The sequence below is a fragment of the Abrus precatorius genome, unplaced genomic scaffold (assembly GCF_003935025.1).
Source record: "Abrus precatorius isolate BTA unplaced genomic scaffold, Abrus_2018 Scaffold6, whole genome shotgun sequence".
NCBI lineage: Eukaryota > Viridiplantae > Streptophyta > Magnoliopsida > Fabales > Fabaceae > Abrus > Abrus precatorius.
The window spans coordinates 5,581,437-5,595,833 of NW_020874406.1; the positions used below are offsets into that span (position 1 = coordinate 5,581,437).

The 14,397-nt window shown below is 33.8% G+C and overlaps 1 protein-coding gene across 3 annotated transcripts; it reads right to left on the reverse strand.

The window, feature by feature from the left end:
* Positions 1-1,175: 1,175 nt before the first annotated feature.
* On the reverse strand, positions 1,176-13,559 carry LOC113869146 (ubiquitin-conjugating enzyme E2 variant 1A-like). Of its 3 annotated transcripts, XM_027505321.1 has the most exons (6): positions 13,373-13,544; positions 11,796-11,935; positions 8,657-8,659; positions 3,149-3,274; positions 2,947-3,073; positions 1,196-1,510 (listed from the first exon to the last, which is right to left on the reverse strand). In XM_027505321.1, exons 1-6 carry the CDS (start codon positions 13,398-13,400, stop codon positions 1,452-1,454), a joined length of 483 nt encoding a protein of 160 aa, XP_027361122.1. In that variant the 5' UTR covers positions 13,401-13,544; the 3' UTR covers positions 1,196-1,451. The 3 variants fall into 3 exon arrangements, with proteins under 3 accessions (XP_027361121.1, XP_027361122.1, XP_027361124.1); XM_027505320.1 differs by lacking the exon at positions 8,657-8,659 and having other exon boundaries at positions 1,176-1,510; positions 13,373-13,559; XM_027505323.1 differs by lacking the exon at positions 8,657-8,659 and having other exon boundaries at positions 3,152-3,274; positions 13,373-13,400.
* Between the last annotated feature and the right edge of the window lie 838 nt (positions 13,560-14,397).

A 14,397-nucleotide genomic window follows, 5' to 3' on the forward strand; every position in this document is an offset into this window, starting at 1 on the left:
CAGCAAAAAGAATACTAAGGTATTTGAAAGGAACAACATATCTTGGAATTTTTTATAGGAAGGGAGGTTGCACAAATTTAGTGGCTTAGCTGGTGATTTGGATGATCGAATGAGTACTTCAGGCTTTGTTTTCTTAATTGGATATAGAGCAATTTCTTGATCTTCTAAGAAACAACCTGTCTACTACAAAAGCAGAATATATAGCTACTGTACTTTGTGCTTGTCAATATATTTTGCTAAGAAGGATGTTAGAAAAACTTGGTCATAAAAAGGAGAAGAATACTTTGATTCAGTGTAACAACAATTCTACTATAAAGTTATCTAAGAACCCTGTTTTCCATGGTAGAAGCAAGCACATTGATATAAGATTTCATTTTCTTAGAGACTTAACAAAAGACAAGGTGGTAGAGTTGATTTACTGCAGTTCACAAGAACAGATTGCAGACATAATGATAAAGCCTCTCAAGTTGGAACAATTCTTGAAACTACGGAGTATCCTGGAAGTGGTTTAAAGCAACTGAGTCACAGACATGTTTCAACAAGTTGAAAGCAACATTAAAAATTCAAGTTAGAGAGTCCAAGCCATGTATAATAAATTAGTTACTATAAAAGTAATGTTTATATAAAATTGAAACTCGAAAGAGATTTTGTAAACATGATTTTATACACGCGAGCTGGCACACACGAGAAACCTGATCTACTTCCATCCCTGCTCGCAGGTTTGCACGTTACTCCAAAATGAAAAATGGGGAATTTGGGTCCCTCTCCCTCATGAATGCAACGGACAAAAACAGATACTTTGAAAAATGGATGATTTGAATAACCAGAGAAACAGTGCAACAAAGCTTCATCATGCATCCCACTTCTAACTCAGGCCATTGCCAGGACTTTTTTAGCCCTGCCTTAGCCAACTTCTCAGCATGGCATACGTTATCCTGTGCTTAATATGAAGCAACATTGCATCCAGTTTTGTAAAATAATGGTGTCTGCCTATGCTCCTACCAAATGTAGGTTCGAAATCAAACATCATTTATTTTTGTAGTATTTTGCTTAAGCGATACCATCTATTTGCAGGAGCCTAAAATAACCAAGAAGACGAGGGAAAAGAAAAAAGACTAAACCTAATTTAAACAAAACATTCAGCGCACCGTTATTAAAGGAGAAACAATTTGATGATGAATAATATGTTATCCCACAATTTCTGGACAGAAGTATACACATGGATACACATAAAAGCAAAGATAAAAAGGATCTCAAACTGCCAAATTAGAGTTCGCTGTAAAAACAGCCTCTGTACAATAAAAATTCACAGACAAGATAGTCACTATATGATTGCTCCAGTTAACATACGGAAATCGTCTATAATTACATAATAAATGCACACGTCCATGAACTTGGATCATCTATTGAATATGGTTATTTACATTATAACTCTTGGATTCTCCACTGAATTACATAATACAACATTTCACCACCAGCCCCTTTTGGTCAATCCTGGCTTCTTCATTGCCTGGAGTCATACAAATTAATCACCGAGTGTCCTCTAAACAATAAAAGATTCACCACAAATATACTTCTAACAACCAATCTACAGAGGTAAGATGGTGCTAACATCTAATCAAAATTGATTAAATGAAGTAAGAACAAGCAAAAAGAAAAAGTAAGAAATGGGGAGAAACTATTATGAAAGTGGTGAAAAAATATTTCGCAGGGAGAGGAGGTTGCCCCATTTCCAGCTTCAACGAAGGCTTAATGCTTAACAAACCCTACCAATGTATGTCCGACAAAATGAATGGAATTAAAACAATTTAGACCCCAGACCTTGCTACTCTTTTCAACTAGGCCCCTTAATTGATAAATTTGATCCTGTGTTTCATGTTCTAATCAATTTTACTCTGATTGCTGAAGAAAATGTGAAAATTCTACCTCACTTTTTCTTATTTTTAATACCATGAAAATAAGCATAATTGTCAGTAAATTAAATATGTATATTACAGTGGAGAAGGAATTATATTTTTCTCCAATTCTCACCCTCCAGCTTCAACAAAATCTTAGATTGCAAAATTTCATATAGCTTAGAGAGTGGCAGATAGTACGCATGTATAAAGTTGAGTTGAAAGATAATAAATAAGTAAATCATCTACAACTGAGAACACAATAATTGGGCCAGAAGTCGAAGGCCAACCACATTTAATCAAACGGAATAAAAATCTAAGTTTCAAGAACTAAATCTACAAAGCAGTAATATATATGTTTCATCACAGATTCAAGAAAAATCTAAAAATATGTTGGGATTATCATTACAAATACTCCCTCTAGTCCTTTTATAAAGCACCTTCTAGAAGGTTTTTGTAGTCTTTTTTATAAGGCACTTTACAGTTTCTATGAAAGATTTATTATCTTTTTCCCATTGGAAAATAGAATTGATGGGAACCTAAATTAAAACCAACAAGACTAAATGTTGATAGTGGGGTGGTTAGGTTAAAATTAAATGAAAGTAAAATTGACATGTTGTAATACTTTTCAAAAAATCAAGAAAATCAACTAACTTTAACTTTTATTGATTTGAATAATTTTGTTAAATGAGACTTATATAAAGGACCAGGAGTATAACACATTATCTCATGTTCAAGGATCCAACAAACAAAAACACCTCCTAAGACTACTTGAAGAAAGAACTAGCCATCATTAAATCTTAAGTCATAACCATTCTAACAATTTTAAATTCTGAATAGAATAGCTCACAAGTGATTTGTCATTTTCACATTTTATAATGACTAACTTCCAAAGTAATATAATGACTTACATCTTTGCCTACATTATAACACCATTGACAAGATAATCATATAGAAACTACTACAATTTATGAAAGGCATTAATCCACATAGCAATTGATAAAATATAGATATAAACAATAGCAACAATTAAAAAATAAGGTTTACACACCTTCAGGAGGCTGAGTTAGCTTCCGATTTTGTGGAGACATCATTTCTTTCTTCAATTGCATCAAAATGTCTTCCATTGTACACTCGCGTTTCCAATTAGCCAGCATCGGGAACAGATGTGGCTCAACCTGGTAATTTAGTGATTAATAAGTTCAATTTCAATCATACCAAAGTAGTGAAGCCTCCACAAAAATGTCACCTACCACTCCAGTTTCTTGATTGACACATGTCATGTTAATCCTTGTTTGAAATCTAACAGATGGAGGATTGTCTGGATAGTCCTTGCCACAAAATAATTTCAACTGGTATATACGTCCTTCATGAACAGTCTGGTAAAATAACAAAATGGACAGGAAAAAGAAGCTATATCAGTATAATAGATACATAATAGTCTTAGTTTTGCTTAGCAGCTAGAAACTGGGGCAAAGCACACATTAATTTTGGAATTAAGAAATAATTAGCAGAGAGGAAAATTAATTCATATAATGGTGGTGTAAAAATAAATGGGATTTAATTATTTAGAAATATTAATTTCATTTATGATATCATTATTACCTATTTTTATTATTTCATCAAACATATTTGCATAAGATATCACTTGCTGTGAAAAACTACCACCAAAGCCTTTTGCGAAAAGGAAGGTTGACCGCATGAATCAAATGACACTGTTACCATTGGCTTCTGTCCAAAGCCAACCTTCTGAGTGGCCGATCTTTTTTAATGGTTTCAACTCAGTTTTCTTTGGTCTTCATCAACCTCTAATTATTGGACTATCCTCCATTAGTCTTCTTCTCACATTTCCAAATCATCTTTTCCTCAGTTGATTAAATGGCTTTGGGAGATCCTTTATAGACTAATTCTTTGGGGCACCAAGGAAATCAGCGCAGGTTTGGCCTTGATCAAAATGATGCACAACCAAGCCCATAGCTATCCATGCTAACTCTAGGAAGTTTAATTCCCAAGGGAAAGCTTTCTTTATTCAATTGGTTGCTTTCACCGTTTGGGTGACATTACTATAATGTTCTGGGTGGACAGACATTCCTTTTTAAGAGACTGTTCTTTTCTTCTTTTATCTGTCTACTATGCTCAATCTACCCACTATCCACTTATATTCATATTTTCAATCAAGAATTCAAGATCATTCCTTAGATCGGGATTTTTATTTTCATAGAGACTTGAATAATAGAGAAACAAGTAAACTCAAACCCCTTTTGATTTACTCTACTCTGAAGTCTGAATCAATTTCGATAGAAGAGATCAGACCATGGTTTTCTAGTCTTTTCACCTTCAGATGTTTCCTTCAGTTTCTTACACTGCTGGCCTTATAGTGGTTCATCCACTGCAAACCCATTTGGAATTCCAAAGCACCCTCTTAAGTCAGGTCAATTGTTTAGATGGAAAGTACTTGACAGGATTAGGACAAATAACTTGATGCATATTTGAAGAACTAACCTAACTTTTTCTCCTAATACATTGTTACCTCACTCTTACAATGATTTGTGTTTGACAAGTCCACTTGGAAATCCAAAGCACACTCTTAGATATGTATTTTGTTCAGATGGAAGTACTTAACAGGATTAGTAAAATGTTTGAAATGATTGGATGCAACTTTGAAGATCTCACCCATAGTAGTTAATCTCGAATAGCAGCGCGAAGCGGTTGACCCCAAAAATGCAATAGTGAGATAGCGGATAACGAGATGACCGTTATTTTAGGCATTATAAATATACCCATATATACCCATATGAATTAAGTTACACACATAAATATATACCCATATAAATTAAGTTACACACATAAATATGGTAAAAGAATAAATTTAAGACCCAACTTAAAAACATATGCAATATTAATGATTAAAAGTAAAAATTTAAAAACATAACACATGTCAAATGTCAATAACAAGTAACAACAAAATATAAGAACTAAATAATTTAAGTCTAATGCTTAGATGTTTAAAAATACTAAGTATTCAATCACTGGAAAGTTTGCAATTCGCCAGAAAGTTCTTTGGAAATGGAGAAGATGAACGGAAAGTGTTTGGGTGATGTCAGAAGCTTCGCTGACCTTGAAGAAGACGACAAGAGATGAAGAAAATGACTCAAAATAATCTAGGTCACATTAGAAGCTTCACCTGAGATAAAGAAAATGATTGGAAAACATCTCTTTCTTGTTAGAAGTCTCGCCAAAGATGAAGGCCACACTCCAGTGGTGGAAACAAATATGAAATGAAAGGAGAGCCGAGAGGAGATGATGAGGCCCAAGTGAACAAAGGGCCTCAAGAGCCTTTGGCCCAAACACAAGGTGAAGGGCCTGTGACTTGGAAAGTATGTGTTAAGAAGAAAAAGAGAGGGAATGTGAGTGCTGAGGTGCCAACCGTAGGGGAACAAGGGTAGTTAGAGGAAAGAGAAAGAATAATTCTGTTATTTGATATCAGAATTGGGATGAGGAGAATTCATTCATGCTTTTGGCTAATTTGGTGTGGGTAGAGAACCTTTTGGGTGACTCTAAAGGAGCTAGGCGCTAGGGACAGAGGGGATCTTCTCTTGTAATTTCCTTTTTCTATCATATAATACAAACATCTTTTCCCTTTTCTTTGGATTATTTACTTCTGTTGTTATCTGTCTTGTGTGGGTTGTATCAGGAGAGCTGAGTTGAGGGGCTAGGGTTTGCAAGAGGGGGGGAGAAGATTCAAAAAATAAAGGGGGGCAAAATCCCAAGATTGCCCCTTTCAGCGTTAAAAAACAGAGGGCAGATTCGGAATTTTTAGGGAGAACAGTATAGCAGCCGCTACAGCCGCGATTTCCTGCACGACAGCCATGACACTGAACAGCAACACTACAAGGTCGCCATACCAGGACTATGCTGCTCCACTGCACTCCGTCACAATAGCGGCTGCTATGGCAGCTATTGATAACTATGATCTCACCTCACTCTCTTATGTTTGTCACACTACAAGTCTAACTCAGAAGCAAAAGGAAATTTAATTATTGATTTGTTAAGTGGCTATTCACTTTGTAATGACCTTTATTAGAATGTAAGAACAATAGGTGTGTCCCACTACACTAGAGCATTTTTTATGGAATAATATAAAGGTTGTAATAAAAAGGAGACTAAGGTTTTCTGGAAGAGTTCAAATTTGGCAGTTCTATGGTGCGTGTGGTTGGAAGGGAACACTTGCAAATTTTAAAAGGGTGTCCTCCCCATCCCAAAGTTTAATTATGTAGAGTTGAAGTTTTTACTTCTATGTCATGTTCTAGAAATTTGCGGAGACACTGGAAAATCTTGCAGCATATATAGTATTTATACCAGTTATTTTTGTTATTTTGTCTTCATGGTTGAACCAAATTACCATGATGACCTTGCAGAATGGTTTGCAGCCATGGTAAAACCCAAACCTGACAATTTCTCAATCATAAAATCCAAAAGGGAAAAACAGACTATAGCAATAAAGCTTAGGGAGAAGAAGGAACAACCTCATTCCAAACTAGAAACATAGTAGTCAATAGTGGCCATAGCGGCTGCTATTACAGCAGTGCTGCTATGGAGACCCAATGGCGAATTGCGGCCAAAAATGGCGGAAATTGCAGCTGTCACAGCCACTATTCTGTTCTTGCTGAAATTCCAAACTTGCCCTCTGTTTCTGAACATTGGGCGACTTTTAAGGGAGACAATCTTGGGATTTCACCCCCCTCTTATTTTCTAATATCTTCCCCCTCCCTCTTGTGATCCCTAAGCTTCTCATTTCATCTCTCAGCTTGCATCTCATTTCATCTCTATTCTCTATGATTCCATTGCTTCCGATGGCCTTCATCTCTAGTGAGGCTTCTAACATGACAAAGACGTTCTTCGGTCATTTTCTTCATCTCCGGTGAAGCCTCAGACATGATGCAGATTGTTTTCAATCATTGTCTTCATCCGCGGTCATCTTCTTCAAGTTCAGCGAAGCTTTCAACTTTACCCACACATTTTCCGGTCATCTTCTACATCTTTGGTGAACCTGCACATTTTCCGGTGACTAAACATTTGTTTTTCTATTATCCTTCTCTGTTTTTTAATTTCCTTCTCTGTTTTGATTCTCCAACTGTTTTGTTTCAAATTTCAAAGCTTAAAATAGAAGCAATGGCTACTCCTGCCAAGGTAGTCAAAATAGCGTCTCGGCTCGTAGAATCGTAGGATTCTACGATCTCCAGCCAAGCTTCCGTGTTGAATCAGTGATGGAAACACGATTTGGTAGGATCATGCTTGTTGGAACGTAAAATCGTTAAAACGCACGATCCCGACGAGCCAAAAAAAAAGACCTTTTGGGCCCCTTAACCCTCGACCCAACCCGACTACATTAAAGGGATTGGAAACCTAAAATCCCAAAACTTCTACGCTGTGATTTCTACCTTTCTTCTTCACTCTGTTCTGCGATACTTCTTCCTCCGACTCTGCTGTTCGACTTCTCTGCATTTTTCCGGCGACTGCGACTTGGCTCAGGTGACTGGGATTTGGCTCCGGCAACTGGGCTTAGCTCCGGCGACTCAAATTTTTCTGCAATTGGGTCTGAGATTTTCTGATTTTTGTGCTCTGTTTTTTTCTTCATCTTCATCATCTGGGCTATTATGTGTGACTGGGATTTTCTTCATCTTTTGTTTTTGTGCTATGCTTTCTGTGCTACGGTTGTCTGCTACCATTAGATAAAATGGCTTCAACCAGTAGTCATGCTCCGCCCTCCAAGTCATTACAAAAAAATGCATCGGGAAACAAAAATGATGTAGCATGGCAACATGGGATTGCAATTGAAGATACAAGAAAAATTCAATGCAAATATTGTCAAAAAATTGTAAGTGGAGGTGCTTATAGATTGAAGCATCACTTGGCTCAAACAGCCAAAGATGTTAGAGCATGCAAATCTGTTCCGGATGAGGTCAAAAAGCAAATGTGGAATTTACTTGCAAGCATGTAAGAAAATTTGAATAAAAAATCAAATTCCTTTGCTGACTGTTCTACTGAGAAAGAGACTTTAGATACAAGTAGTGGAAGCAAAAGAAAAACAAGTGAGAATGAGGTGACTGGAGGAAGAAATATTTTTCGGAAAAAGAGCACCCAAGCAACAATCAACAATATATTCAACAAAACTAGAAGAGAGGAGGCTTGTCAAGCTATTGGAAGGCTTTTTTATAATAATGCCATATCATTCAATGTGGCAAGAAGTGATGAATTTTCTATTATGTGTGATTTAATTGCTAGTCATGGTCCTTGATTTAAACCACCAAGCTATCATGAAACTAGAGTAAAGTATTTAAGAAGGAAATATAGTCAACAAAGGAGAGATTAGAAGAACATAAATGGAATATTGTTGGATGCACATTAATGATTGATGGGTGGACTGATAAGAGGAGGAGAACAATATTAAACTTCTTGGTGAATAGCCCTAAAGGAACTATTTTTTTGAAGTCTATTGATGCATCTCATATAGAAAAAAACAGCTGATAAAATATTTAAAATAATTGATGATGTTGAAGAAATTAGTGAGAAAAATATAGTCCAAGTTGTGAATGATAATGCAGCAAATTATAAAGGGGAGATGTTGATGCAAAAAAGGAAACACTTGTATAGTTGTATTGGACCCCTTGTGCAGCACATTGCATTGATTTGATGTTGGAGGACTTTGAGAAGAAGATACAGATTCATGAAGAGACAATTCCAAAAGGTAGAAAAATTACAACCTACATCTATTCAAGGACAGGTCTTATTTCTCTATTGCAACATTTTACCAAAGGCAAAGATTTGATAAGGTCAGGAATTACTTGTTTTGCTACATCTTATTTGACTCTAGGGTGCCTTTCAAAAAATAGAGTTACTTTGATGAGAATGTTCACATCTAATGAATGGAAGTCCTAAGTTTGCTAAGACAAAGGGTGGGAGAGTTATAGAAAAATTGATTTTGGATAAAGAGTTTTGGAAGAATATAATCACTTGTTTAAAGGCAGCATTTCCTCTTATCAAAGTTCTTCGAATGGTTGATTCAGATGAAGAAAGTATGGGCTTTATTTATGAGGCAATGGATCAAGCTAAAAAGAATATTCAAATTGCTTTCAATAGTGTTAAGAAAAGGTAACTAACTATAACTACTGTCAAATTAAATTAGTCTCTATTTTGTGATCTATGTTGTATTGTATATTGAATCCTTTTGTTTGCTCTTTATCAATTACGTACCTATATGGAATATCATAGATGAAAGACGGGATAAACAACTACATAGGCCTTTGCATGTTGCAGGCTATTTTCTTAATCCTAGGATGCACTATAGTCCTAAATTTAAAGCTGATCTTGAAGTTAAGCGTGGACTACATGATTGTTTGACAAGGACAGTGCTTGATCAAGATGAACAATGTAAAATCGATTGTCAACTTTATTTATTTAGAAAGCGAGCTGGTAATTTTGGTAGTCACTTGGCTAGAAAAACTATTGATATGCGTCTGCCAAATGATTGGTGGATGTCTCATGGAAATGAGTATCCTGAGCTTCAAAGATTTGCTATTCGAATACTACGCTCGACATGTAATTCTTCTGGATGTGAACGTAATTGGAGTGCCTTTGAGATGGTAAGTAGAAATTCTTTTTTCTAAAATTATGTACTAGGCTAGCCAACTATTTTTTCGTATCTTAGATTATAATTTATTATTATTTGATAGGTGCATACTAAAAGAAGAAACCGTTTGAAGCAAAATACAATGAATGATGTGGTATTTGTTATGGCAAATTCAAAATTGGCCAAGAAGAAGACAGCTAGGAGAGTGAAGGATCTTCACATAAATGTAGATGATATTCCATCTGACAATGAGTGGATAGTGAAAAATAATGATAAAGGAAATCATGAAGATTTAGGCCTAGAAATTATTTAGAAGATGAGGACATCAAGGTTGATACTCTTAATGAAGATGAGGACTTGGAGTTAGATCAAGGTTCAAATCAAGATGTTGGTGTTGGTGATGTTCCTAATATAGACAATTTAGATAATGAAGGAAATGAAGGACCAAATGAAGAAGATGGGCCAAATAAAGATGATGAAGAAAATGACGAATTTTTTTATTATCAAAATATTTTAGATATGATAAAATAGATATTTAAAGCTTGGATATTGATTTTGTATTTGGTTTAGAACTTTGGAATATGTTTATGTTGGACATGTTCTTAATATTCATCTTTTAAAGTACTGTGGTTTGAATTAATGTTTTTATTTTCTTCCTATTTATATTATTTTATATGTATATATACAATTTTGTAAGATCTTACGTTTCGTGTTACGATCCTGGACCCCCTCTCCGATCCTACGTAGAATCTCAATTTTGACTACATGACTCCTGCACCCTTCGCTGTTTATTATTTATTTCCTTCTATGATTTGAGTTTTCCTTTTTGTTTTGTTCCAAATTTGTGTATTAATTTTATATTTCAGCTTGTATATGTGTATTAAAACTTTAGAATAGCAGTCATTCCACTACCGCTATTTTGAGATTGGCCACTCCGTGCCGCTATCCATGATTGACTACTATGACTAGAAAGCTCTTATTGTGTCGCAGGAAAATCCCCTACCTGCCTGATCTGTCGTCACCACCAATAAAGCTGGACCACCAAAAATGGATGGTGAATAAATGGATGACTTTGGTTAGAATCAATTGTCACTCTCTCAATGAATAGGACCATGATGAGGTCTTCAAGCAACCTCTTATTCCAAAGAGTGAAAGTGAAAGTGAAAGTGAAAGAGAAAGATTAAGATAGAGTAAACTTTTAGTTGTGAACAAGGTTACAAATTGATCAACAAGAGAAGTGGGAGTCAAACAAGGAAATAGGTAGCTGGGCTTAGAAGAGAGTGTAGAGTTAATTTTGAAAAACATTTAAGGCAGTTGATATCGTTCTATAAATTATATATTTTATGTTAAAGGAATGAGGGTATTCTTATAATTTTGTGAATAAGAATATTTAATATTGATGCAAAAGTATTTTATTACATGCGTGATTTATATGTGAAATTATAGGATTCAAGCAGGCAGATGAAATGGAGGTGTTATTTGCAATGGAAATGTGCTTGTCAAGCACAAAGAAAAACTTAACCATACAGCCATAAGACCTACTATGCCTTACGTACTGAAAGTGTTAAAGAGATGACAATATTGGATGAATGAAGGGACACAAATTGAGATAAGATCAGAAACCAAAAAGACAAAATAGGAGTAGTACTTATGGAGGAAAAATATGGTAGAATCTCCCTCAGTAAGATCTAAGAAGAATTAACCAAATGAAAGATGACCCAAAAATTAAGGTTAATTGATACCATGAAAAAGAGCTTAGATCTAAATGGCCTTTCTGTAGACCGGGTAAAACTTAAAACCTTGAAATTCTTCATTTTGGTTTAACGACCAGTCCAATTTGTATTGAAATATTGGTATGTACCCTATGGCCACCACAAATGACAACCGACCAAAATTGTAAGATATAGAACATGCAATATGCCTATAGAGTAAACATTTGCACGTCTAAACATTTGAGCAACAATAGTGTACTATTATTTATACTAATTGTACCTTTATCTATAACTATTATCATTCAACATTCAATCCTCAAAATTTCACATATGCCAGAGTTTTCCATGTCTGAAGAACTCATATACTACTTTACTATCTGATTATTAACTTGTAACATATTACTAAAAGAATAAGTAAACAAACAACTCATTGAAATCCAAAAAAATTAATTTGATATTGAAGCAACTAGGGGATATTAGCAGGGGGTCCTAAAGTATAAAAAATAAATTATAATAGAAAAAGATATTATTGTTGTAGAAAATCAGAAATCAGCTTACACCAGGTGGACCAATGATAGTCCCAGTCCAAGACTGCATGTATATATCATCAGCATCATCCATTCCATAGCTAACAGTTCCATCTCCAATTCCCTTCTCACCTCTTTCAAGCTCTTCCAATAATCTGAAATTCCTAGGAACTGCAGCAAACCAATAAGTTAAGAGTAAATTTCAAATCTAAGTCCTATTAAAGCCAACTGTTTAAATGAAATAGTTATAATGATTGATGGAGGTAGTCATTGATAAATTATATTTTTTATAAAAACATTTTAAAAAAAAGATTTTATAAGATTGATTAAATGAAAGATTTTATAAAATTGTATGTTTCATTCTCTATCATAGAATTTTCACAAGGTTGCTATTCACACATAGCATATCCACAAAACTGGTAAAAGAGAATGGAGTGGTTCCAAAGATAATTTTCCAGGCAAAGAGTGTGGCTAGTGTATGGGAAAAAGGGACAGATGTGTAAAGATAATGGTTCATTCTTTGCATAAAAGAACTTCCTACTTAGATATATCCTTCACTTCAAAACATTTCAAAAGAAAATACCAAATTTTCTTTGAAACTCTGTTTTCATGACGAAATTTCATAAATTATAAGGTTTTTGAAACATGAAATTGGTAGGTAGTTCCAAAGGTTAACCAAAGACAATGAAGAATCGGTCTTATACCCACAATTAGTGGAAATTGGCTAACAATGTCAGAAGTAAACAACCAGTGCAACTGTTATCACCCTTCCTGATGTACAGCTAACTAATAGAAGGTTTAACGCAACATCAACTGAGTCATCAATGCTTTCAGATTTATCAATTGACCCAACAATTATTGAACTTGCTACTGACAAGCAGTGTGATCCACAAAGCCAACAGCATCTAGTGAGATAAAACTTGGCTGTTGTTACTAACAAGCAGTGGATACAAGTACCTTGTGATAAATCTAAGATGACATAAAACCTGAGCTAAGTCCATAACACTGAGTATGACTAGGAAGATAATTAATAGAATTAAGAAACAAATAGAACTAGGAAGGCATTATCATTGTACCACTGCATCATAATTTAGAATTGTCCAATAAGTTGAAAAATACAGTTCCAGTATATTACTACATTTATAGTTGCACAAAACAGTACATAAACAAAGTGTATATATTTGATAATTAGTCATTGCATTTGATAATTATTCTGCGGAGAGAAAAAATGAAGCAAACGAACAATCCCCTCTCCTACCTTCACAACTAAATTAAAACCAATTGAACTATTGCTCCAAAATCTCAAGTCATTTCTATTCAACTAATCATAACCCAATTGCCACGTTCAAACAAAACCTAGCACCCGATTCAAAACTTAAAAAATTTTAAACGTAAAACGAACCCAAAACAGAAAGAACGCAATTAGAAACAGTAGATTATCTTTAGAAGTAGAACAAACGCAAAGGCTACTCAATTAGGGAACAACAAGATCACAGAATCATTGAAGAAATTAAGAAAAAAAAAGGGGCTAAAAAACAATTTAACGATGGAAAATTTTGATCAATCGGAAAGGGAAATGATTGAAAAATGGAAGTGTTGAATGCTCACCGACGACGCTGGATCCTTCGGAACCCATTACGAGGATGAAAATTTCAAAGACCCAGAAGGGTAGGGTTTGGTTAAACAATCGTTAGAGAAAGGAAAAGCCACCGAAGTTTGATTTGGGGATGAAGTTGATGTTGTAGTTAGTTGTACACCGACTCCCACTCCCACTCCCACCCTTCTTTCCTATGTGAAACATTTGTAATTGTAACCTAATCTTAATATAGTTTTTCATAATCTATCGAAACTGTGCTCTGACTTTGTTCTTAATTGATCCATTTAATACTTAATTAAGTAAATGTTGAATAAAAATATGAATATATTTAATTAATTTTTAAAAATGTAAAACATATTATTTTTTCCTTTATTTGATATATATGATAATTTATAAGAAAATTTTGTAGAAAATTATGTAACTATTTTACATTTTAATTTAAATACTTAGATAGTGTAAGAATTTTTCACACTAGCACTAAATCTTTACTTTTTTAATAATTAATATAAAATATTTACTGTATATTTTAATTAGGTGACAGTGTAAAAATCTTTACACTAACAATGCATTTAAAAAATAAATTCTTATTTTTATCTGTATTTAAATGGTTAGTTTAACTAAATTATACAAATAAATTAAAGCAATTAAAGTTAGTTAATTTTTTTAAAAAAATATTATAACTAGTAATTTTACCATGGTGTAATAAGATCATTAAACTTAATAGTACTATCAACATTTATTCTTATTTATTTTTTTTAATTTTCACTAATTTTATTTATTAAGAACAAATAAGAATAAAAAATTGCTTTAAAAAAACTATAAACTACTTGAAAAAAGAAAAGACGACTAAAACTTTATAAAGAAAACCACCAAAGTGTATAAATAAATCTACTCAAATCCTAATATTTAAAAAGAATTATTTTTTTAAAATAAATAAAATAAAATATTTTTATTATTTTACTAATTATTTGATTAAGTTAAATAAAAAAACTCAGATTAAGTATAAATTTTTAGACTCATACTAATATGAGAAGAT